At 38.5% G+C, this 26286-nt stretch overlaps 1 protein-coding gene across 4 annotated transcripts in view; it reads right to left on the reverse strand.

The window, feature by feature from the left end:
• The window catches only part of PALLD (palladin, cytoskeletal associated protein), a 403835-nt gene that overhangs the window by 374004 nt on the left and 3545 nt on the right, over window positions 1–26286 (reverse strand). For all 4 annotated transcript variants that reach the window (XM_081812919.1, XM_081812912.1, XM_081812914.1 and 1 more), the window contains exon 2: window positions 2672–3663. In XM_081812919.1, coding sequence (XP_081669045.1) covers window positions 2672–3582 — 911 coding nt within the window. In that variant the 5' untranslated portion in view covers window positions 3583–3663. The remainder of the gene's footprint in view (window positions 1–2671; window positions 3664–26286) is intronic.

Below are 26286 nucleotides of genomic sequence, written 5' to 3' on the forward strand. Positions count from 1 at the left end.
AGCCTAGTAATCAATAGGTCTGCGCAATCTCTGGGTTTAGAGTCTCCTGTACTGACTGAGTCAAGCCAGTTTCTAAAATGCCCCAGTGCAGGGTACATTTTACTAAAGGCATTCTTCTTCATATGAAATTTTCTTCAAAGAAGATGATCTCTTTAGACTCTCATGTCTCATGTGGAAAAGGAACTCAGTGTTCTTAGGCATTTGTTATACCTACAAATGCATGAAAGAGAGTACCAAGATCTTTGGAACAGAAATTAAGAAAATCCAGCACACTCCCCTCTCAAAATACAAAATAAAAAACAGACAAAAACTCCAAAAGGATAAAAAAATGACCAGCTAACTTTAAACAATGGAACATTTCATCAAAGAGTTAATTACTCTAGAAGGGCATAATTTGTAATGTCTGATGGACATTGGTCATGGACTTTGGTAGACCAGGAGATGACAAGAGAGAACTAGTTAATAATTCTGTAGTTACTAACTAAATTAATAATGCTCCCCCAACCCCAGTAAAAAGAAAGGAGGCAGAAGCATGAATTTGATGTACCCCAAATTACTAAATGTTTAAGTGAAATTTAATGTAGTAATTATGGTCTGCTCACCTAAATTAATCCTTTGATGTTAAATGGATTGTTTTTGTCATTTTTGAAGGGATATGATATATTTACTTGCCATGGTAATAAAGGGTATTATTTTGGAGGTAAATGTAAGTGGAGTCAGATGTTGTATGAGAACCTGTGGAACTGTTTTGAATAACATGTGAAAGTATTACTCATAGATAATTATTTGTTCCCAAGATTAGTAGGTTAAAAACAATCTAAATAGAATCCAAAAGAATCAAATAATTTCATTTCCATCATAGGCAAAATAATAGGAAAAATTCTTTATGGAAAAGATACATAAATGCAGAATTTAGGACATCTCTAATGAAATGAACCCATTGAGAAGTTTTTTACTGCCCCCTGCTGTCAGCTTCTAAAAGAAATATAGCAAAATTACTGTAAAAACTGTCTCAAGAGGAATTAAGGCGCTGCCTTGAACAAAAATTCCCTGCCTTTAATTACACCACTTTTTAGCCAGTAATGCTAATGCTTACTTCATGTTTGTGAGCAATAATCTGTCAAACTAAGAGACCAACTCTAGCAAAGTGTGTATTAGTGGATGTAGGGTGAGAGGTCAAGTTCATGGCTTGTGAAATGCTATACTAATAAGAATGTACCAGTGTTACAATTTTTAGACAATGATGTCTACTTTACCATTTTGCCAAATTTCACAATTTTGAATTTACTTTTTAATATTTATATAACCCAGGTAAAACATCCTTCATTAATAAAAGCAAAACTTTGAAAATGAATGAATGTATGGCTTATTTTTATAGTATAATCCAGCTTGCAATGTTATTTTCATTTTGGCATATAAAATTAAGAAATGAGAAATAATAAAAGTAATAGGTAATACTAATGCTGCAGTCACGAGGTGCAAGGCACGGTTTTATTTTTTCACATATTATTTTACATAGTCATCATAAAATAGAATGAAGTAGGCTTTATTTTAATTCCCATTTCACAGATGAAGAAACTAAGTCACAAAGCAACTTGCCTCCATGACACAATTGGTAAAAGGTGGAGCCATGATTGGAAACCCTGCAGTCTGACTCCTGGGTCCCTCCTCTTAACCTTTTCGCACAGAAAGTATGAATTCTGCAGTTGAGGAAGAACTCCAGAAATTAGACTGGTCGTGGTGGTGTAGGAGCATATTGACTCCAACTAACCATGCACTCATGTAATTATTATTATTTTCATCATTTTTTGCTATACCCATGCTGTAGTGGCCAGAGCCTGTGTATAGGCAACAGACCTGTATTTCTTTTCTTTTTTTTTTTTAAAGATTTTATTTATTTATTTGAGAGAGAGAGAATGAGAGACAGAGAGCACGAGAGGGAAGAGGGCAGAGGGAGAAGCAGACCCCCCGCCGAGCAGGGAGCCCGATATGGGACTCGATCCAGGGACTCCAGGATCATGACCTGAGTCGAAGGCAGTCGCTTAACCAACTGAGCCACCCAGGCGCCCCAGGCCTGTATTTCTTTCAGTTTGGTTTATCTTTCTGTGTTTCCTTGGTTGCATCACATTCAAGGTGTGTGGGTGTGCTTTAAGTGACTATGTGGCCACTTAGCCCAGGCCTTAGATCAGAGTATATATTTGGGGGTTAATCTTGTGGTTGGCCTCTGCACACCCGTGCCTTTCATCTCTGTACTGCCAGACGACTTCCAGGTTTAGCCACACTTTCGACCGTCTTCAGCACCTCTTATTCAAATGATGCACACACTTTCACAGTACTTTGAATGAATCAGTTGCCCATTTTAAGTTTCCTTGGATGCTGTTAATCCCAGAGTCCTATTATTAAATAGGTACCTATTTGTACCCCTCTATGCCTGTCCGTTCCTTTGCCTTCCCCTTAGTAGCACATGTTCATGGTAACAGACACATCCCACCAGGGTTAACTAGAACAACTAGTATTTGCAATTCTGGGACGCTTTTGCCTTGCAGGTATTTGAAAACACCACTTCAGGCTCCAGAGGGCTAACTCTACAGGAAATCTCTTCTCATCCCACATTAAAGTAAAACCAAAAGTCAACACAAATCATTTGTTATTCATAATAAAAAGTTCTTACCTGACTCGAGGAATTGGGTTTCCAGTGACTCTACACTCCAAGTAAACTCTACTTCCTTCTGCCACTTCTTGGCTCCGAAGCTTCTGGATGAATCGTGGAGCTGAGGGGAAGTGGAGTGCATTCTGGGTCTGTGGGTGAGAGATGTTATTGCATGGCACTGCCTTGTCCTGGTCTGCCTGGTAGCAATGCCTGGCTTCGGGTAACTTGACCTCAGCTTCCATCTCCTGTTGGTCTCCAGTGGGGCTTTGGCTGGCTGAGGCACTCATCAGGGCTGACCGTGGATTTTTAGGAGACAAGTACCCACTGTCTGGGGATGAGGACTCCCCGTTTGGGCTTCTATTTCTTGGCTTTGCTGCTTCTCTAAATATGGATGTCAGCTCCTCGATGAAATTAGCCGCCTTGTCACATAGCTGGCTCTGGGGGCCAGTCTTACCTTGATATGCTGGTTTGGGCTTTACACTTGTGTTGGGAGTTTTTGCACCCCGTTTTTCAGCCTTTCGGAGGCTCCGGATATAGCTGGGGCTGGCAAGCAGGGGTGATTTGGCAGGTTTCCTCTTTGAAGCAGGTGAAGAGATACGGTCAGTTTGTTCTGGCGGAGATTGGACAGGTGTTGGCTTGTTATCATGAGGTCCTCCTGAGGAGGCTGGCTCACCAAATTTGGTCTCCTTATGGGAAGGATTTTCACAGACACCTACAGGAGAAGCGTTGAAAATCTGTGAGATCTCCTTTTCTGAGTCAAAATCTTCTGTTTCAGAGTTGGCTATAGCTCTCCGGGCCAGGTCAAGACTCTTGTTTATCTCTTCCTGGCTGAGAAAAGCAGATAGCTCAGGGAAGAAGTCAGCATTCTTGCTTTCTTCGTGCATGTCTGATAGGGAATCATAGAACGAGTCATGGGAGGAAGTCTCTGACATATTTCAGTAGTCTTCATACACTTTTTGTTTGCTCTCAACAGGAAGGCCAGAGGCACTGGAAACCAGTTTACCTCTTGTGTTCTGAAAGACAACATAGAGAGAATTGCCATTAGTAGTGTGAGTGTGTTTGTGTGCGGTTATCATAAAATTACTAATTTACAAGTTGGGAGAAACATTAAAGTGAACAAATGAACTTTTGTAAAAATTGTTTTTCTCTATTCTTCAAGTTGGAAGAAACATCAAGTATACTTGTGTTTATTATTAATATTTTAATTTACTATTTTCCCTGTGAGTGAATATTAAGTATCTTACTAACAAGCACTGAATAATTCAAACAGAAAATATCTGTAGTAGGCACTAAGAGTTAGTTTGCAGGCCATACAGAAACAGGTGGTGGGATGGATTTGGCCCAGGGGCTAAAGTTTGCTGACTCTTGATCTAGACTGAGGACATAGTTCCTATGTTTAAGGAATTAAAAGTCATGTGGGGTTATAAAGGGGGGAGGTGGAAAAGACATTAAACAATTACTATAAAATTTGGATAGAGTGTCAAAGGAAAATGAAAAGAGCCTTGTTGCTGTGAGAACCTAACAAATCTTTTAAGGACATGTGAGAGAACTCTGTGCCTTGCACAGGACATTTATATGGAAATACCATCAGTATTTCCATGTTCATTATATAGAAATACCACCACCAGTTTCATGACCTGCAAAACAATTGGGCAGGAGCTGAAATTTCCACTGTAAATATTATGAGGCAATGACTCTTCTGTTACTCTAAGTATGCTATTCTTTTTCTATATATTGTTCATAGAATGATAGAGGGAAGATCTAGAAAACTTCAGAAGGGAAACTTGCCTCAAGATTGAGTCTAAAAGTCAATAAAGGAACCTTGTTGGATGTGGTGGAACTCAACTTTATAGGCTGGGTCAGGAGTAAACTTAGTGAGAAATTCATTCTCCATAAGGTCAGTGTTCCTCATGAGGATAGAATTGGGCTGCTTGTCCAGAATCAGTTTCCCATCTAGGGATTCTGCTTAGAGTGATGAGATTTTGTTCTATTAAGTGAAATGTCATTTTCTCTATGACCAAAAAAGAGCCAGCTTGCATTTTTGACTCCTGCAAGTCTCCAATCTCAAAGAGTATTATGTAGAGGGGTTCCAGAAATCTACCTCGAGGACTTACTACCACATAGGATGCAGTGATTCATAGAACCTGTCAATTCAACAGAAGATATGTAATCAGATCCGAAAGCTCAATATTAACCTACTGCGTCTTCTTTAGTTGAAAGTTGTACTTGAGTCTTAGATGTCCTCTTAGAAAGATTACTCTGTTATACCTGAATTATGAGATTCTCCACATTCTAGTCTTTTCCTACCTACTAAGCCATATTACCCTGTATTCTCCTAGTAAATCTTACAAATCCACTGGAGTGGTATTGTCACCGTCTCCCTCTTTATAGCATTCTAATTCCTTTGTCCTGTCTGTACTCCAGAATGGAATCATTCTGATTCCTCACCGATTCTTTAAATTAGCCCATATATGGAGAAAAGTTGTATTCAGTGTATTTTGTATATTTTAGTATGTTTTGTTCATGAGAAACAGGCAGTTAGCACATGATTTTGAAAAGGCACAATCAAACATAGAAACTATTATGTATAGAATATATAATACAGAAAATGCAAAATTAAATATGAAAATATATAGCCTGATTTTCAGTTTTTTCGCATACCCTTCATCTAAGTACCCATTAGCTTTTACCTTCCGACATAGCCTTCTCCCAAAACTTAAGTATCAGGAAGTAGAAAATTCTGTTTCAGTTTGTGTGCCACTTTCCCTCAAGGTCAAGCCTCACTGAGGCTCAAAATCCAGAAATGTGGGTGGGAGCTTGGAAGTTTATGAAGGTGGAAGGAGAGACCACATACTAGTGTTCTAGTAGTTGTGGTTCTCAGTGGGAAGCCAAATCTGGGGACCGGTAGTCAAAAGCTTGGAGCTTGTTTCTGGCCACAAAAAGGAAAAAAAACCCAGCAAAATCATGGCAAATATAACAAGTATCATAATAAACATTTATGCAAGGTTTTATTTAACTAATTAATGAGGAAACTGGTAAGATATACAACTACTTCAAAGCAGACTCTAAAGTATATGAATATATATGTACATAAGTATAATATATGTGTACATATATAAGTATATATGCAGACAATCAAGAATGCTGAAATGAATTTACTAATAAATTTGAAACTGGTTAATATAGAGAGAGCAGTAAAATGTAATGTTTGGAGTCATTTCTATGGAGTACAAACTAATAGTATTTCTACTGGAAAAAATTTATTTGTATATTCATGTTCAAGTATAATTTGCATTGCTATTAGATTTCTACAGTTTACAAAGTTATAGAATTGCCTACTTAAAGGCAGAAAAGGCATACACCACAATAGAATCAGATGACCCTGGAAGGTATACCAGACCCCACCCAGTATTCCACTGAAAAGACACCAGTTTCCTATTGCTTATTTCAAAGCCTTTCATACTTTGTCCTGAGAAGGCAGATGGGTTTCTCCCAGAAGAGAGCCCTTAACTACATTTGGCCCTTCAGTCAGCAAATATGGTAGTGGTTTAGGAGAAGTCAAGGTCAAGGTCAACTCTTAAAATGTGTGAGGATATAAGTCACCAGGCAACATTAACCCAGAAGACATGAAAATTGGAAGAGAAAGATGCTTAGGCCAAAAGTATGTTTATATACTGAAGGCAAAACAGACCGTATTTCCATTTCTTGCAAAATGTATTTTTTGGAAGAGAAGCTATTGGTCTGTTTATTTTTGGCCTTAGAGAAATTAATTTTTTGTACTGAACTCAATGTGAGAGAGAGAGATTGGAAAATATAATTTAAAAAAAGATTTTATTTATTTATTTTTGTGAGAGAGAGAGGGAGCAAGTGAGAGAGAGCACAAAAGTGGGGGGGAGGAGGGGAGGAGCAGAGGGAGAAGCAGACTGAGCAGGGAGCCCAATGTGGGGCTCAATTCCAGAACCCTGGGATCATGACCTGAGCCGAAGGCAGACGCTTAACTGACTGAGCCACCCAGGCGCCTGGGAAATATAGTTTTGAAAAAGACAGGTTTCTGTCCTCATGGAACTTAGTCTATCAGGGATATAAATAAGTAATAAGCATATATAATTTAGTGTGTCGAGTGCCATGATGAGAGAACAAAGAGCTATGTTAGCACCTAGAAGGGATAACAGGATTAGGATCAAGAAAAGCTTTATGGAAGATGAAGCCTATAGGATGGTATGTGAAGGAGGAGGAAGAGTTAGGCAGGTCAAGAGGACACTGGCAGAAGCATAGACAAAGTCTTGGATCCCAGGGAAAGTATGGCAGACTCAGGTAACTCAGAGAGGTTCACTGAAACAGAAATCTGTGTGAAGAACTTGAATTTTATCTTAGGTGAGCTAGAGGACAAAGAAGACTGTTAAGTATGTGAGAAACATCAATAGAGTTGCATTTTATTTTTACCTTTTTTTAAAAGATTTTATTTATTTATTTGAGAGAGAGAGTGAGAGAAAGAGCCCGCACAAGCAGGGGGAGGGGCAGAGGGAGAGGGACAAACAGACTATTCACTGAGCAGGGACCCCGACACGGGGCTCGATCCCAGGACCCTGAGATGACGACCTGAGCCGAAGGCAGATGCTTAACCAACTGAGCCACCCAGGCACCCCAAGAGTTGCATTTTAGAAAGATAACTGATCGTAGCTTAGCTCAGGGACTGAGGGGAAGAAGAAAGTCAGTGGGAAGGCTTGTGTCCTATTCTTGGGGTTGTGTATATTTATCATTGCTTTATCTTTGGTTGTCCATCATCTGAGCCTCCTTATTAGTTTTGGATAATTCCTCATGTTATAAGCCTCAGTGAGAAACTAAGCTCACTCATCATAATGGAATATGGAATCTCCAAATATTTGCTTTCCCAGCCCCTTGGAGCCTGGGCACAAGTCTTGGCACATGGCAGTTATATGCATCCATCTTGGACTTTGAGGCAGGTTCCATGGAGGAAGGATTCTGGTTTCTGGTTGTAGCAGCAGATGCAGCAACATGGGGTATGAGAGGCAGAAGTAGTGACTGTGCAGAGGTGAGAGCTGGAAGCTGTGGTGTGGACTGTTGAGCTGCCACAGTGTGGTAGCCACACACGAGCCTTTTCCTGGCCTTTTGGTCTTGCCTCCAGCATACACTCTGGGTCTCATTCTGTGAATGGGCACAACTCCTTTCAATAATTTGCTTTGCACTCAAGTTGACCAAAGAATATTTCTGTCACAACTAAGGAGCACAACTGATAGTAGATAAAAAAACATGACAGAGGCCTGAGTAAGTGACATTGGGATGGACAACAGTGGACAACAGATAGAAGATAGGACAGAAATCTGTGATTGATTAAATGAACAGATGATGCAGAGACAGGATTATAGATTTCTTATTCAAACAATGGGATGGATGGCGCCATTAACTCACATGACACAAATGGGGGGACAAGTTTTGAGAAAAAAAAATCTTAATTTTAATTTGCACCTTTTGCAACTGGGAACTCTGGTATTGATGTCTGGAAGGCAATTTGAGATACTGGTCCAGAGTACATGAGAAAAGAGAGCAAACCTTGATTGGGAATTATTAGCCAATGGGTGGCAATGTAAGACATGGGGGTGGATAAGATCATCAAGAAAGAAAGAGAAAAAAAAAAGAAACAATCCTCCAGAGAGTTCGGGGAAAACCAGGAGACTGGGGTGTCATGGAAGCTGGGCAAGAAAATGTCCATGAAGGAGGAAGTATCCTTTTGACTTAGCAACTGGGAACATTTAATACCATTGGCAACAGCAGTTTTGGTGTATGTGACAGAGATTTAAGCCAGATTCCAAATATGTTGAGAAATTATGGAAGGAAAGGAAATATAGATTGTATGTGCCGTTGACTATTTTGAGAAGTTTATAAAGAGACGGACAGACAGAGGTAGTAGGTGGACAAATGTATGAAAATCTGGTGGGTTTATTTGTTTAAGATGTGGCTCAGGAATGTGTTTCAGTGCTAATGGAATTAGACAGTAGAGAGGGAGAAGCAGAAGATCCATGTTAAGAAAAGTGATGATGATGAATAGACTGGGTCTTCCAGGATGTGAGATGAAATGAGTTATTATGGTACAAATGACTTCAGGTTGGAAGGGAACAGTTCTTCCATTGTCAAAGGAAAGAAATAACTTAAGTATGCGTGCGTGTGTGTGTATGTGTGTGTGTGAAAGAAGGGGCAAGGGGGAATCTGGATAAATTTGTAATTGAAAGAAAGGGGAGCTCCTATCTTGAGATTTCTGAGGATTTGGAAGTTTATGAGGACAGGAGACAATTTGAAATAGCTGATGTAGAGAAACGAAAAAATTTCCTTAAGAACGATTTATGGGCAGGGGCGCTTGGGTGGCTTAGTCGGTTAAGCGTCTGCCTTCGGCTCAGGTTATCATCTCAGGGTTCTGGGATCGAACCCTGCATTGGGCTCCCTGCTCAGCGGGGAGTCTGCTTCACCCTCTCCTTCTGCCACACCCCCCTCCAACTTGTGCACGCACACTCTCTCTCAAATAAGTAAAATCTTAAAAAAAAAAAAAGGATTTATGGGCAGAGGTGAGGACTTAGCTGAAGTTAAATGTGATGTATTTATAGTGTCATTAATCAGTGTGATCCCACACTTCTCTTCACTAGAGCTCAGCAATCCAGGTGAAGATGTGGAGATAAGATGCTCCAGGTTTTGACACACAGGTAAGATGAAAGGGAAATGGACAAGTTGTTGAGAATATCAGCAAGATGGGGGGTGGATTCTAAAATCTATGCTGGATTTGGATTCATGGGTAGGAGTTTGATCATAAAGAGCTTAAGGGACTGAAGGCCCAATGAAAGTAAAGGGAGGGCGTAGTGGGAATGACTGAATGAAAGATCTGGAAGGATGTATCGAGATAGTGAAATGTCTGAATTGATCATTTCAGAGGCAGAGCCTTTTGACTCCTGATGCATTTAGAGTGTGGCCATGTGAATGTCTTTGACTGTCTTTGAAGAACAATGCCAGAGTTTAGTAGTTGCAACAGAGGCTTTATGATTGACAAAACCTAAAATATTTATCCAGACTTTTATAGGAAAATTTCCCAACCCTGCTATAGAACATCAGCTACCTAATAACTTCACCTAGCATGAAGTTACTACTACTAATAGTAATTATCTACTACTACTAATAATCCTGATAATGATAATGGCTAACTATGTACTGCTCACCATGAGGTTGGCATTGTGTCAAGTGCCATTATGTAGATTATTTCATTTAAAAATCTCACAACAGGCCCCAGTTTACAAAGAAGGAAACTGAGGCAGAAAATGTGAATAGAAGAGCGAAGATTTAAACCCAATGACTTCAGAACTTATTACCTTAACCATACACTTAGCTACCAATATATTATAGTTTCCACAACCAAGAATCCTGAGCAATGTATCAGATTAATAAAACTGTGGATCAGTTTTCTGCTATTTCTGCTAATATCAGAGTTCTGCTATTAACTATACTTAGTGCAAAGTGAACATAATAGGATAAACTTTAAACCTTCATAAAAAACATTATATGAGGAAGCTTAAACTTCTGAATGATGAAACACTTTTTAGTTCATTTTTTAAAATAGGGAGTATTTGCTGGAGGCAGATTAAATCACCTGCTTATTAACTTATATTTTGGTTTTAAAGAGGCGCCTTCTGACAGGAACCAGTTGTGAGGATTAGGTGTAGCTTAAAAACTGCTTGCACAGTGAAAAAGAAAATAATAGCTCTATAGCATATATGGTTTGGGTTTAATTTGCAGCCCAGTTATTGCTGCTAGAACATGCACATGGTCTAGGGAAAATGCTCATTCAATGTGGATGAACAAGGGAGGTTTCCAGGTGGCCCAAACTCACAGGAAAATCATGCTTCAGAGATTTTCATGTCAGTCAACACCCCACAGTTAAAAGGTTGTAATCAAAAGAAATAAAACTGCAAACATCTCCATTATTTCCCTGAGATTTTATGTTTTATTTCAAACAGGGCTTTTGGTAATTCTGTGCTGGCATAATAGACACAGAAAATGAAAAACAGTGAAAAGAACTAATTATACTGTCTTTAATGAGTAAAGAAGTGAGATAATTGCCAAAAACATTAACAAGTTCCAATTTAGCAGGTAGAATTGAAAGATTTTTGAAATTTTGAGGAAAAAAGCATTTTCCTACATCTTTACATTTTCTCTGCCCCCTGTCTCTGTCCTCTTAAGGAATTTGAATTGCTTGGAAATTCTTCTCTTCATCTTTTTCCCTTTCATACATTCTTCATCCATTATTAATAATTTAGCTTAAAACTCTGATAAGCCATAGCCATTTTCTAATTTCTTGGAATTTGTATAAGTCTAGCTTCTAGCCCATGGGAGAAATGTCTCTTTGTTGGCTCTGTGTGTTTTATAGTTACTCTTCCTTTCTTCTACTTCCCTTTCCTGGAAAGGTAAGCTGAACATGAAATCAATTGAATGACTGTTTATTTATCACTTAATATGCGCCAGGGAAGCTTCAAGGAGGGCAAAGATGAACCAGGCATAGTTTCTCTCCTTTAGCGATCCTATAATCTAATAGGTGGGATTAAAGGGAAAAGGCAAGAGTAAAAAATAAATACAAGGAGAAACATGATAATTGCTATTAAAATAGTTTAAACATATTATAGTAAGAGATCAAAGATGGTGGGAGAGAACCTATTTACAAATTTGGCCATGTCATTCTTTTGGTATTTGTTTTCCAATGGTACTCCTCCAGTGAGTAAGAGAAGGTCTAAAACATGATATGCAGATTATCTATGTGCCTCTGGACAGCATGCTCTGAGGAAAACTCTCCAGCCTCAACCTCCTCCATCTTCACTCTGCCACATGTGGCAATCATGCCTCACTGGCCTATTTTCCATTCCTCGAACATTCCATGTTCCCTCATGTCTTCATGCTTTGCACCTGCTGTTCCTTTTGCCCTTCCTTTCTGTTTTTCTGTTTCAAATTCCGGTTTATCCTTAAAAACGTTTCTTAATTTCACTTCCTTTTGGTGCTTTCTGATTCCTCAGTCAGTGTAATTCTCTTTCTTCCAAACATGACCCTTTGCATAGTATTTTATTATAACATTCATCTTATTGAATTACAAATATGAGTTAGAGAACTCTTCGTCCATTAAACTGTGAACAGCTTGAAAGAGGAGATGTAACTGACAGTCTTTGAATGGCTAATGCGTGGCATAGTGTCTGGGTCATGGCAGATGATGGAGAGAAACTAAGAAATACCTGGTACTTAAAATGTGGATTGAACCCTAACTAGGATTTGATGGGAAACAGAGCCATACAAACAAAGACACGAGGCAGAAATGTTTCATTCCCCCCTTGCTCTCAGCCATCCAGACCTCACAGCAGCATTTCTCTGGGCCCTGCTGTCCTCAGTGAATGTTCTGCTCTTCACCCTGCTGTTTCATCTGTCTTGCCTATAGTTACTCATCCCCTGGGCTCTGTTTTCTAGTAAGAACTTGATAAAGTAATCAGTGCTATATGTTAGTAGCTGTTAATGTGAAAATATAAAATACACATTACATGCTCATTTCACTAACACAAGACAGTAGTAGGCCTGACACTGCATTAATAAATACCTTATCTATAAAGACATTGATTTTTATGTTTCTTGGTACCTGCCAAGAAAGTTTCTCATGAAAAAAATTCAGAACCAGAAAAACATTTGTTTTTTTGGCATTCCTACTACTAGACAATCACAGTTCTGTAACCTTTGATGCTGCTCTTTGGCATGGATGCTAGCAAGCTCAGAGTTAAATTTTGAATCATAGAAATACGAATATTTTTAGTCCTCTTTTTTTTTTTTGCTCACTTTCTCTGTTTACTTATTCAGTCAGCATATTTTTGTTGAGTGCCTACTGTATTAGGCTCCTCTTCTACAGGCTGGAGACATAGCTGTAAGACAGAATCCTCTGCCCTAAGGAGTTAACATTCTAAAGATTTTATTTGTTTATTTGAGAGAGAATGAGATAGAGAGAGAGCATGAGAGGGGGGAGGGTCAGAGGGAGAAGCAGACTCCCTGCCGAGCAGGGAGCCCGATGCGGGACTCGATCCCGGGACTCCAGGATCATGACCTGAGCCGAAGGCAGTCGCTTAACCAACTGAGCCAGCCAGGCTTCCCAGGAGTTAACATTCTAAAGGAGAAAAGGCAAAAGTAGGAAATTGAGATAATGTCAGGTTCTGAATTTCTTACACTTGGTTTGGTCTTAAATCTTTTAATTGATTTTGGGCAACTGCATTGTGCTTTTATTGCATACAGTCTCAAATTATCTTTAAAAGTTGTTAAGATACAAATGAAACAAAACAAAATAAAACAAATAAATACAATAAAACGCATAGTTGCATGTTAATATTGGTGTTTGCAGACCATGGCTGTTTTGGAAGGCATGCTGTTGGTGGGAGAGTGGTGACAGTCACAGGAGGAGGATACTCTCAGGCTAGCGATGCTTTAGGTTCTCTCAATTTGTACCATGCAGGCAGCTGCAGGTATCCTCATGGTGCTCTGAAGGCAAATTCTTCCAGGTGAACTTTGACATTTATGCATGACATTTATGCCAAACTTAAGCAAATATTTCGTGAAGCAAGGTTTAGGAAGATCAGCAAATACTATGAGGCATTATAGATTTCCTTCCACCTTGAACTTCAGTGACAGCTTATCAGCATCTTGACTTTCCCAAGCAAATATTGCTTTCAATTGTAAACTTCCAAGGTCACCTATTTTGTTAAAGCCCCTGGAGTATTTCATTCATTCTAAGGAATTTGATGCCACTTAATTTATAGATTATTTCTAAATGTAATTTTTTAAAAAGATTTTTTATATATTTATTTGACAGAGAGAGAGTACAAACGGGGGGAGTGGCAGGGAGAGGGAGAGGGAGAAGCAGGCTCCCCACTGAGCAGGGACCCCGATGCGGGACTCGATCCCAGGACCCTGAGATCATGACCTGAGCTGAAGGCAGACGCTTAACTGACTGAGCCACCCAGGCGCCCCTAAATGTAATTTTATGGTTTACAACTTTTCCCTGAGTTAATATAGTTTGAATTCTGTTGGATTCATGATCTACTATGAAATTTAGAACATGTGTGTAAGTTTTCACTGAACTTTTTAAATTTTGTATGCCTGTCACACGTTCTAACACAAGCAATTTTATTATCTTAAATTGTCTTGGAATTACTATCCTACTATTTGGGAAAATATTTATTGTTGAGTTCCTGAATATAAATATAAATATATATGATTTACAACATACATGAATGTATAAATACTAGAAAAGAGAAAGAGAGACAAGTTTAGAAATTATGAATAACATTTGTTTTTTGTGTTGCTGACTTTTGGGGATATTTCTGTGAAAGCCATATCTATGATAACAAGGATAATCCTCTATTTTGTCAGCAAAACAATTCTTGTGGGACACCCCCTGCACGATGCCTGTGAGGCAAGGCACTCTAGGCTGTTGACAGTAAAGATCTCCCTGACTACGGAGGAGGAAGAAAAGGCATATCCATGAGAAATAGCAGAGTCTAGTAGAAACAATTCAATTACAAACAATACAAGCCAGTCCTCTCTGAGAATTTCCTACACAACAGCTTCCGAGCGAGCGTTGCACATTGCCTGCTTTCACAGAATGAACTATTTGATCCTGATAATAATTGATGGGGTCGTCATTATTTTTCTTTTTATTATTTTTATTATTTCTGTACCCAAAACTTCAGCATAAAAACATTCAATTATTTGGCTAAAGATGAACTGTCAGGAAATGGCAGATTTAGGGTTGAAACCTGCATTTAACCATGAAGTTTTCTTTTTCCGTTGGGGATATTATGGGTATTTACTTTAAGAATTTAGATAAGGGGAGAACCTTTGCAATCTGTTTATGCAATTCCTTGTAGAGACGTTGACAAGCTACCATGATTTTGAAAGAAAAAGTGTTTGATGCTGGAAAAAGGCTGACAGGCACCAGGGTCACTGAGTATCCCATACCACATGAGCCAGGTACTTTATTTATTTATTTATTTATTTACTTATTTATTTAAGGAGAGAGTGTGTGTGTGGGGTGGAGGCAGAAAAGGTCAGAGGGAGAGAGAGAATCTTTTTTTTTTTTTGGAGAGAGAGAATCTTAAGCAGGCTCTATGCTCAGCGGGGAGCCTGATGGGGGGGGGGGGATGGGCTAGATCTCATGACCCTGAGATCATGACCTGAACTGAAATCAAGAGTCAGGTGCTTAACTGACTGAGCCACTGTGGCACCTAGATGTAGTAACATTTCAACAGGCATTTAAAAATGTATATGTATTACCCCAAAAATACAAATGTAGTGATCCGAAGGGGCACCTGCACCCCAATGTTTATAGCAGCAATGTTCACTGACAGATGAACGGAAAAAGAAGATGTGGTACACACACACACACACACACACACACACACACACACACACACAGGAATATTATGCAGCCATTAAAAAAATGAAATTTTGCCATTTGCAATGGCGGGGATGGAACTAGAGGGTATTATGCCAAGTGAAATAAGTCAGTCAGAGAAAGGCAAGTATCATATGATCTCACTGATATGGAGAATTTGAGAAACAAGGCAGAGGATCATAGGGGAAGAGAGGAAAAAATGAAATAAGACAAAACCAGAGAGGGAAACAAACCATAAAAGACTCTTAATCTTAGGAAACAAACTGAGGGTTGCTGGAGGGGTGGGAGGTGGGGGGATGGGATGGCTGAGTGATGGACATTGGGGAGGGTGTGTGGTGGTGAGCGCTGTGTGTTGTGTAAGACTGATGAATCACAGACCTGTACACCTGAAACAAATAATACATATGTTAGTTAAAAAAATAAAAACATAAATGTAATATTAAAGAATTTATAGTTTATCATGAAGGGTTTTGGAGAGCAGCTGCCTAGTGGAGGAAATTTTTGTGCTTGACCTTGAAATTTGACATAAGCATTTAGCTCTGCCTTATTTTTATGTTAAAGTAAATTATTAATCAGCTAATATCTGACCCTATTAAAGAGGCATAAGGAAACTTTAGAGGTGATAGATATGTCTGTTACCTTAATTGTGGTGATGGTTTCACAGGTGCATGCATATGTCCAAACTCATGAAGTTGTTTACATTAAATAGGTGAAGTTTTTTATATATCAATTATACCTCAATAAAGCTGTTAAAAATGCATATGTAGTGGGGCGCCTGGGTGGCTCAGTTGGTTAGGCGACTGCCTTCGGCTCAGGTCATGATCCTGGAGTCCCTGGATCGAGTCCCGCATCGGGCTCCCTGCTCGGCAGGGAGTCTGCTTCTCCCTCTGACCCTCCCCCCTCTCATGCTCTCTCTATCTCATTCTCTCTCTCAAATAAATAAATAAAAAATCTTAAGAAAAAAAAAATGCATATGTAGTTAGGAATAAATACATGAAAAATGTTGGAAGAACATGCACCAGATAGTGTTGATTATCTTGTGGTAGGGCTTGGGCAGAAATAAGGTTGAGGAGGGGCGCCTGGGTGGCTCAGTCATTAAGCGTTTCTCAGTGCTCATCACAGTAAGTGTACTCTTAATCCCCATCACTTATTTCACCCATCCTCTCACCACCTCCCCACTGGTAACCATCAGTTTGTTCTCTATAGTTAAGAGTCTGGGTTTTTTGGAAAAACTACATATACAACCACAAAACCAGTAAGAAAATGGCAATAAATAAATATCTATGAATATTACTTTGAATATAAATGGACTAAACACTCCACTCAAAAGACACAGGGTGATATAATGGATAAAAAACAAGATCCATTTATATGCTGCCTACAAGAGACTCATTTCAGACCTAAAGACACCTGCAGATTGAAAGTGAAGGTATAGAGAAACATTTATCATGCAAATGGTGTCAAAAGAAAGCCCAGAGAAGCAACAATTATATCAGACAAAACAGACTTTAAAACAAAGACTAAAAAGACTAAATAGCAAATATTATTTAGTAAATACTAAATAGTGAAGAGGACAATCCCACAAAAAGATATAACAATTGTAAATATTTATGCACCCACATGGGAGCACCCGAATACATAAAACTACTAACAAACATAAAGGAACTACTTGATAGTAGTAAAATAGTAGGGGACTTTAACCCCTCACTTACACTGATGGACAGAACACCAAACAGAAAACCAGCAAGGAAACAGTGACTTTGAATGACGGACTAGAACAGATAGATTTAACAGATATATTCAGAACATTCCATCCTAAAACAGCAGAATACACATTCTTTTCAAGTGCACATGGACCCTTCTCCAGAATAGATCACATATTAGGCCACAAAGCAAGTCTCAACAAATTCAAAAAGACTGAAGTCATAACATGCACCTTTTCTGACCACAATGCTATGAAACTAGAAAACAACCACACACAAAACACACACACACACACACATATACACACAATCTGGAAAGACCACAAATACATGGAGGTTACATAACATGCTACTAAACAATGAATGGGCCAAGCAAGAAATAAAAAGAAGAAATCAAAAATACATGGAGAGAAATGAAAACACAATGGTCCAAAATCTTTGGGATGCAGCAGAAGTGGTTCTAAGAGGGAAGTTTATAGCAACATTGGTCTACCAGGAAGCAAGAAAAATCTCAAATAAACAACCTAATCTTACCCTAAAGGAGCTAGAAAAGAAAAAACAAAACAAAACAAAAACCCACCCCAAACCAGCAGAAATAAAGAAATAAAGGTTAGAGCAGAAATAAATGATATAGAAACTAAAAAAACCAATAGAACAGATCAGTGAAATGAGGAGCTGTTTCTTTGAAAAGATAACAAAGTTGATAAACCTCTAGCCAGACTCAAAAAAAATTTTTAAAAAAGAGAGAAAGAACTCAAACAAACAATAAAAGTCTGTTTTTTTTGTTTTTTTCTTTGTTAAATTTCTTAAATTCCACATATGAGTTAAATCATATATTTGTCTTTCTCTCACTAAATTATTTCACTTAGCATTATACTGTCTAGATCCATTCATGTTGTTGCAAATGGCAAGATTTCATTCCTTTTTTTATGGTTGAGTAGTTTCATTGTATATATATACCACATCTTCATCTGTTCATATATGGATGGACACTTGGGTGGCTTCCATAATTTGGCTATTGTAAATAATGCTGCAATAAACATAGGCGGGAATGTATCTTTTTGAAGTATTTTTGTTTTCTTTGGATAACTACCTAGTAGTGGAATTACTGGATCATATGGTAGTTCTATTTGTAATTCTTTGAGAAACCTTTGTGATGTTTTCCACAGTGGGTGCACCAATTTGCTTTCCCACCAACAGTGCATAAAGGTTCCCTTTTCTCCACATCCTCACCAACACTTCTTGTTTACTGTGATTTTGATTTTAGGTATTCTGACAGGAGTGAGGTGATACTATGGTTTTAATTTGCATTTCTGTGATGATTAGTGATGTTGAACATCTTTTCATGTGTCTGTTGGCTATCTGTAGGTCTTCTTTGGAAAAATGTCCATTCATGTCTTCTGATCATTTTTGAATTGTTTTGAATCTGTTTTTTGGTACTAATAGAAGTTCTTTATACATTTTGATATTAACCACTGATCAGATATATCATTTGCAAATATCTTCTCCCATTTGGTGGATTATCTTTTTGTTCTGTTGATGATTTCCTTCACTGTGCAAAAGCCTTTTAATTTGATATAGTCCCAATAGTTTAATTTTGCTTTTGTTTCCCTTGCCAAAGGAAACATATCTAGAAAAATATTCCTATGGCTGACATCAAAGAGATTACTGCCCATGTTTTCTCCTAGGAATTTTATGATTCATGTCTCACATTTCACTGTTTTGGATATAGTTGTCCAGTTTTCTCAAAACTATTTGTTGAAGAGACTTTCTCCCATTATATATTCCTGCCTCCTTTGTTGTAGATAATTGACCATATAATCATGGGATTATTTTTGGGCTCTCTATTCTGTTCTTTTCATCTATGTGTCTATTTTTGTGCCAGATCATACTGTTTTGATTACTACAGCTTTGTAGTACAACTAAAAATCTAAGATTGAGATACCTCCAGTTTTGTTCTTTTTCAAGATTGCTTTGACTATTTGGGGTCTCTTGTGGTTCTATACAAATTTGAGGATTATTGGTTCTAGTTCTGTGAAAACTGCTTTGGTATTTTGGTAGGGATTGCATTAAAACTGTAGATTGCTGTGGGTAGCATGTATATTTTAACAACACTTGTACTTCCAATCCACGAGCATGGAATATTTTACCATTTGTTTGTGTCATCTTCAATTTCTTTCATCAGTGTTTTATAGTTCTCAGAGTACAGGTCTTTCACCTCCCTGGTTAGGTTTATTCCTAAGTATTTTATTATTTTTGTTGCAATTGTAAATGGAATTGTTTTCTTAATTTGTCTTCTTGCTATTTCATTATTAGTGTATAGAAATCCAACAGATTACTGTATATTGATTTTATATCCTTTGGCCTTACTGAATTCATTTAACAGTTCTAGTAGTTTTTTGGTCCAATTTTTGGGTTTTCTATATAATTAGGTCCTCTGCAAATAGTGAAAGTTTTACTTCTTCCTTATCAATTTGGGTGCCTTTTATTTCTTTTTGTTGTGTGATTGCTGTGGCTAGGACTTACCAGAACTATGTTGAATAAAAGTAGTGAGAGTGGACATCCTTGTCTTGGTCCTGATCCTAGAGGAAAAGCTCTCAGTTTTCCACCATTGAGTATGATGTTAACTGTGGGTTTTTTATATATGGCCTTTATTAAGTTGAGGTATATTCCCTCTAAATCTACTTTGTTGAGGGTTTTTATCATGAATGGATGTTGTACTTTTAAAAATATTTCTTTTGCACCATATGGTTTTTGTTCTTTCTCTTGCTCATATGATGTATCATGTTGATTGATTTGTGAATATTGAACCACCCTTACATCCCTGGAATAAATCCCACTTGACTGTGATAATTTTTTTTTTTTAATGTATTGTTGAATGCAGTTTGCTTATATTTTGTTGAAGATTTTTGCATCTATGTTCATTAGAAATATTGGCCTATAGCTTTTTTTTTTGTAGTGTCTTTATATGCTTTTGATATCAGGGTAATGCTGGCCTCATAGAATGAATTTGGAAGCTTTCCTTCCTCTACTATTTTTTGAAATAGTTTGAGAAGAATAGGTAGTAACTACTCTTTTTGTTTTTTAAGATTTATTTGAGAGAGAGAGAGAGAGCACATGAGCAGGGGGTAGGGGCAGGGGAAGATAGGGAGAGGGAATCCTCAAGCAGACTCCCTGCTGAGCATGGAGGCTGACTCGGGGCTCAAGCTCATGACCCTGAGATCATGACCTGAGTCAAAATCAAGAGCCAGACGCTTAACTGACTTGGCCACGCAGGTGTCCCAATAACTATTCTTAAGTGTTTGGTAGAATTCACTTGTGAAGCCATTTGGTCCTGGACTTTTGTTTGTTGGGAATTTTTTCATTACTGATTCAATTTCATTCCTAGTAATTGGTCTGCTCAAATTTTCTATTTCTTCCTGGTTCAATTTTGGGAGGTTATATATTTCTAGGAATTTCTCCATTCTTTCTAGGTTGTCCAATTTGTTGGTATATAATTTTTCATAATATTCTCTTATGATTGTATTTCTATGATGCTGGTTTTTATTTCGCCTTTCATTTCTGATTTTATTTGAGTCCTCTTTCTGTTTCTCTTTTTTGATGAATCTGACTAAAGGTTTATCAATTTTGTTGATCTTTTCAAAGAAACAGCTCCTGGTTTCATTGATCTTTTCTAATGTTTTTGGTCTCTATTTCATTTATTTCTGCTCCAATCTTTATTATTTCCTTCCTTCTACTGGCTTTGGGTTTTGTTTGTTCTCCTTTTTTTTACTAACTTTAGGTGTATGGTTAGGTTGTTTATTGAGATTTTTCTTAGTTCTTGAGGTAAGCTTATATTGCCATAATGCTCCCTCCTAGAACAGCTTTTGCTGCAGCCCAAAGATTTTGGGCCATTGTGTTTTCATTTTCATTTGTCTTCTTGTACTTTTTGATTTCCTGGTTAGCCCATTCCCCATTCATTGTTTAGTAGCATATTATGTAACCTCCTTGTATTTGTGGTCTTTCCAAATTTTTTCTTTTTGGACTTGTTTTCTAGTTTCATAGCACTGTGATTGGAAGAGATGCATGATATGACTTTAGTCTTTTCCGAATTTGTTGAGACGTGCTTTGTGGCCTGTATGTGATTTATTCTGGAGAATTTTCCACATGCACTTGAAAAGAATTTGTATTCCTGTTTTTGGATGGAATGTTCTGAATATATATATGTTAGATCCATCTGGTTCAAAGTGTCATTCAAAACCTAAACCACTGTTTCTTTGTTGATTTTCTGTCCCTTTTTGTGTTTTGTTAAAGTCTTTGTTTTAAAGTCTATTTTGTCTGATATAAGTGCTGTCACCCCAGCTTTCTCTTTGCTTCCATTTGCATGATAAATATTTTTCCATGCCTCACTTTCAATCTGCGTGTGTCTTTAGGTCTGAATTGAGTCTCTTATAGGCAGCATATAGTTGGGTCTTGCTCTTTTATCTATCTAGTCACCCTATGTCTTTTGATTGGAGCATTTAATCCATTTGCATTCAAAGTTATTATTGATAATTTCTTCCTTTTATTAAAATAACTTTCTAGGCCCAAGATGGAGCCACTCCTGCCTGGGGTTCCCCGGTAGCAAATTGAAACTTAGATAACTTTTGAGACTTGTAAAAGCTCCACTTGACCAGAAACACAATCAGTCAATCCCCAAATGCCAAACCAACTCTGAGCTCTATATGTATTTCTTTGCTCTTTCTTACTCAAACAAGTATGACTAAGTGGCCCCTGCCAAGATATTTTCTATTTTTCTCTTCCTTGTTCTTCATTTTTTATCCTATAAAAGTTTCCTGTTTTCCACCCCATTTTCCCATTCTCCAAAAGAAAACTGCCCACTTAATGAAGTGTTAAAATTTATTTTTATCACCTAAATTATCTAGTTTTATAATTTTTTAACAGTTTTTGTGACAAGGATGGAATCTGAATGTGAAGGTAATGGCCTATAGAACAAAAAGATGCTGCATAGTTAAGGTGCCTTCTGAACCCTTTGAATTTTCTGTTCTTCTCATTGTTACTGAAGGCTGTGGTAAGTCACTGTCAGATTTGAACTCTACTCCCTTGTGTTCAGCTCTCTGATCCAAGCAAACTTTATTTTTTAAAAGTTTATTTAAAAAAAGTCTACACACACAAACACACACACACAGAAAAAGTATATATAAACAAACAAACAAGTTCCAGAAAGGTTCTGCGAATCCTGTAAAGGTTCTATTACAGTTATATTGGGAGTCTGCAATGGGTGGCAGTCATTAGGAGACTCACAAAGCCGGAGGTGAGTCCACAGCATAAATTACTGAGGTTCTTGAGAAAATAAGTTAAGAAATTCAGACTGTTTAGAACATCAAAACCAAAATCTAAGTAGGCACAAGTAAAAGCCATTAGGTTATCTGCCATTATAAAGATAGCTTGTGAAATGAATAAGAGATCTGTTGCTAATGGGAACCTTGGAAGCCAAAGCCACAAAAGTGGTGGGCAGGGGTAGAGCACTTAAAAGCTGTTATCAGCACTTATCACCCAATTCTAAGACTCCCAGGCTAGGATAAGTTGGTCACGGAATGAGTTAGATTGATACTAGTTCACCCACCAACCTCAAGAAAATTTTGTGAAATTAGGCAATTTGAAAACACCACAAAACCCCCAATCCAGTGGCATATCCCTCTTAGGTTTTAATTTGGCTCTGAGAGAAACCAAGGCTTAGCTAAAGAACAGGATTCTCAAGATTCAAAGAATTGAGCACACCACATTTTGGCACACCTGCTTATTTAATGTCTAAGAACTACGGTCCTGGAAACTGTAGATATCTTAAAAAAAAAAAAAAAAGGCAAAATCTTACTAAAACAACTTAGAATTACAATGGCCATTATGGGGAACATTCCAATTAGACAAGATCATTCGTTTAAGAAGTGTCCTTGAGTGTACGGGCCCCCAAATCAACAAACAGAATAAGATACCTATTTTAATTGGCATGCAGAAGTCTTCGAAATGGCTCAAGATTCCAAACGGTTTCATTGAAAGATTCATTGCAAAAGGCTAATGAAAAATTATCCTACTTCACCAGAGTACTCACAGTCTCTGAAGAGACCACAAGACTATAAGCAAAAGTCCAAATTATTGGCCTTATAAGTGCAATAGCCCCAAAGCTAGAAACCTAAAAGACTTGGGCCTTTCCTGTTGCATTTTCACCATAATCAAAACTCTGGTCTAGAAATTGGTGTCTCACTTGCAATCAACCAGCACTCTGGAAAAATGCTGTCCCTGAAGGTTTTGTCAAATTCTTGAAACCAACTCAAACACCCCCATGTTTACCCTCAAAAGAGGGCCTCCATATGGGCCTCCCCAAAGTTGATAGACTCTAAGAGATTTTCAAGTAAACTGCCACCAGTTATCCTTTAAACAGCCAAAGGGAAACCAAAACTAAAATTAATAGAAAATCTTGCAAAATTCTGGTAGATACCGGGCTATACTTTTCCACTGTAAACATACTCACTCTGGAGCTCACAGAAAGGATTCTGAGAAAACTGGCAGAAGCTGGTGAAGGGTGAAAATATTACCAAAATCAGCTTCCCTGGATCTCTGTAGTGCCAGTCAGAGAGGAAGGTGAAATGTCACTGTTTCTTATTTCCAAATCCAGACCCACTGGTTATTGATCCTTTCTCTTCCAGGGACAACTATTGTCTTCTTGTTTGTCTTCTGTGTTCTGAGAATTTGGCTTCGCAACTGTCAATTTGGGGGCATCAAAAATATGGTCAGACAGAAATGTGGGTTGCACTCCATTTTGCAGCAGGGGCCTTAATGACTGTAGCCAACGTCTAAGTCTTATTTCTTTGGGCTATTTTAGGAGTGGCTGTGGATCTTGGGATGATCGCATCTTTTGCACCCTCTTTGAGGACACCTCTTGGGTCCATAAGGTTGTTCAATACTGCCAGATATATTTACTGTTTGTCCCAGCTGAAACCCAACAAGATATCTGGACGGATTTTTTAAGTAATTCTAAGGTCAAAAGTTGGCCAAATTGAAAGCTGATACTCAGAGCCTGACAAGAACTTTTTCAAAGGCCTTTTCTCCTAAGATAAATAAAACTATGTACCCAGAGGGAAAGAAAAACATTCCAAAGACAAACAGCTCTAAATCCAGAACATGAGAAACTTCTGATTTTTATCTTAAAGATCTCCCTGATATAAAGAAGCAAACTGAGGACAATGTAATTGGATGGGTGAATCAGTGCCTTGATATATTCAGATTGCAGCCCAATTCTTTGAGGAATTAAAAATAGCTGTACTACCAATTGAGGGCAACTTGTACAACTGGTCTTACAATTGAGTCTTTACAAGAACAGAAAAAAGCCCACTTATCCCAAACCTCCCCTATTCATCTCAAAAGCCTTGTAGATATTATAAAAATTCTGGCCTTAGGAAACAAAAGTCCTTCTTTGAGGAACTTGTATTCTTTCTCTGTGCCTTTGAGATGTAAATGTTCTGATCTTCTCTCGGAACTGAGGCCATCTCGGTGAAATGCAAAATTCAGGGAGGTAGTTCTTATCAGAAGGGAAAAACAAACAAACAAACAAACAAAAAAGGGAACGTCTATTTGGAAAGGAGGCAAATTAAAAATCTTAAGAGCTTTCTCCACAAATATTAGTAAAAAGTTTCAGCCACCTGAGCAGGAAACTTTAATTTATTTGATCTTGGATTTAGATCCAAATTGTTCTTTTATAAACTAGTGAGTTTTGCATTACTGTACCCGTCTCATAGCTAAAATTTTAAAACAAAAGCTATTAAGAGCTCTGTTTGCGTATGTCTCTGTGTTTCTGTATGTCCTTGTATGTATGTTCGCAGATGAATGAAATTTTTTTACCTCTAGGTAGTACTGCCAAAATTAATTTGTAAAGAGCTCTATTTAACTGGCTTAAAGAAAATTAAGTTTTTATATAAATCAAGTAAATTCTCAGAAATATAGAAACTAACCCAAATGTTTTTCAAGTTCACATGATTGAGGATAATCTTCAGAAAAAAAAAGCTAGTTTAAGTTTGTTGGTTTAATTAAAATAGGAATGTCTTTAGGATTATCAGCATTAAATGTAATGGGATATACAACTTTTATTTTACCTAGATTTACAAAAAAGTCAAATAATCTCATGTTATCTGTTACGTAATTTGAAAGCAAGAAAGATAACGTGGTTAGTTATTTAATGTCTCATGAAATTTTCATGAATAATCTAAGTCTAAATAAATTTAATTTACTTGTTAGTTTGTGGGGGGTGGAGCAAGATGGCGGAGGAGTAGGAGACCTGGATTTCATCTCCTATCAGGAATTCAGCTGGATAGGGATCAAACCATTCTGAACATCTACAAACTCAACAGGAGATCGAAGAAAAGAATAGCAACAACTCTCTCATCAGAAAAGCGACCACTTTCTGGAAGGTAGGACGTGCGGAGAAGTGAATCTGAGGCGATATTCGGGAGGATAGACGGCGGGGGAGGGGCCTCCGTCAGCCGCTTCTGGCAAGTGATAGAGCCGCAGAGCACAAAATCAGAACTTTTAGAAGTCGGCTCCGCTGAGGGACGTCACTCCGGTGGCTAAGCGGGGGGTGGAACCCTCGCGGGACAGTGTGGTCTCAGGACCCTCAGGGTCACAGAAAGACCGGGGGTGCCTGAGTGTGGCAGAGCTCCCAGGTAATGGAGCAGGGAAGCTGGCTGCAGAGGCGGAGCCCAGGCGCGGGCTCTCAGCTCGGGGTTGTCATAAACCGTGATCTGCGGCACAGTTGGGCCACTGCTCCTCCAGCAGGAACCCAACAGGCGGCAGATCCGGGGAGACTCACCTTCCTCCCCCGGGAGGAGTGGCGCGGGAGTGCAGGGCAGGGATCTGCTGGGTTTGGAGACTCCACCCGGGGTCAGGTGCCAGAGATAGAAATGCGTGGTCACAGGCTGGGTGAGCACAGAGTGTGGCCGGAAACGGGGAGCTGGGAGTGACTGACTGCTTTTCTCTGGGGGCTCACTGAGGAGCGGGGCCCCGAGTTCTCGGCTCCTCCGGGGCGGAGATTGGGAGGCCGCCATTTTTACTCTCCGTTTCCAAAGCTGTACGGAAAGCTCACAGGGAACAAAAGCTCTGGAGAGCAACCCCAGCAGATTACTTAGCCTGGACCGGGCAAGGGCGGGGCAATTCCGCCTCTGGCAAAGACATTTGGGAACCACGGCAACAGGCCCCTCCCCCAGAAGATCAGCGAGAACAGCCAGCCAAGACCAAGTTTACCAATCAATGAGAACGGCAGAACTCCAGTGCTCGGGGAATACTACACATAGAATTCATGGCTTTTTTACCATGATTCTTTAGGCTTTCAAAGTTAATTTTTTTTTAACTGTCTTTTTTTCTTTTTCTTTTTTTGAATTTTTCTTTTTTCCTTTTTCAACCAACATCTTATCAATCCCTTTTTTAAAAAAACATTT

The sequence above is a fragment of the Leptonychotes weddellii genome, chromosome 2 (genome assembly GCF_054177405.1).
Source record: "Leptonychotes weddellii isolate Sample4059 chromosome 2, ASM5417740v2, whole genome shotgun sequence".
Taxonomy (NCBI): domain Eukaryota; kingdom Metazoa; phylum Chordata; class Mammalia; order Carnivora; family Phocidae; genus Leptonychotes; species Leptonychotes weddellii.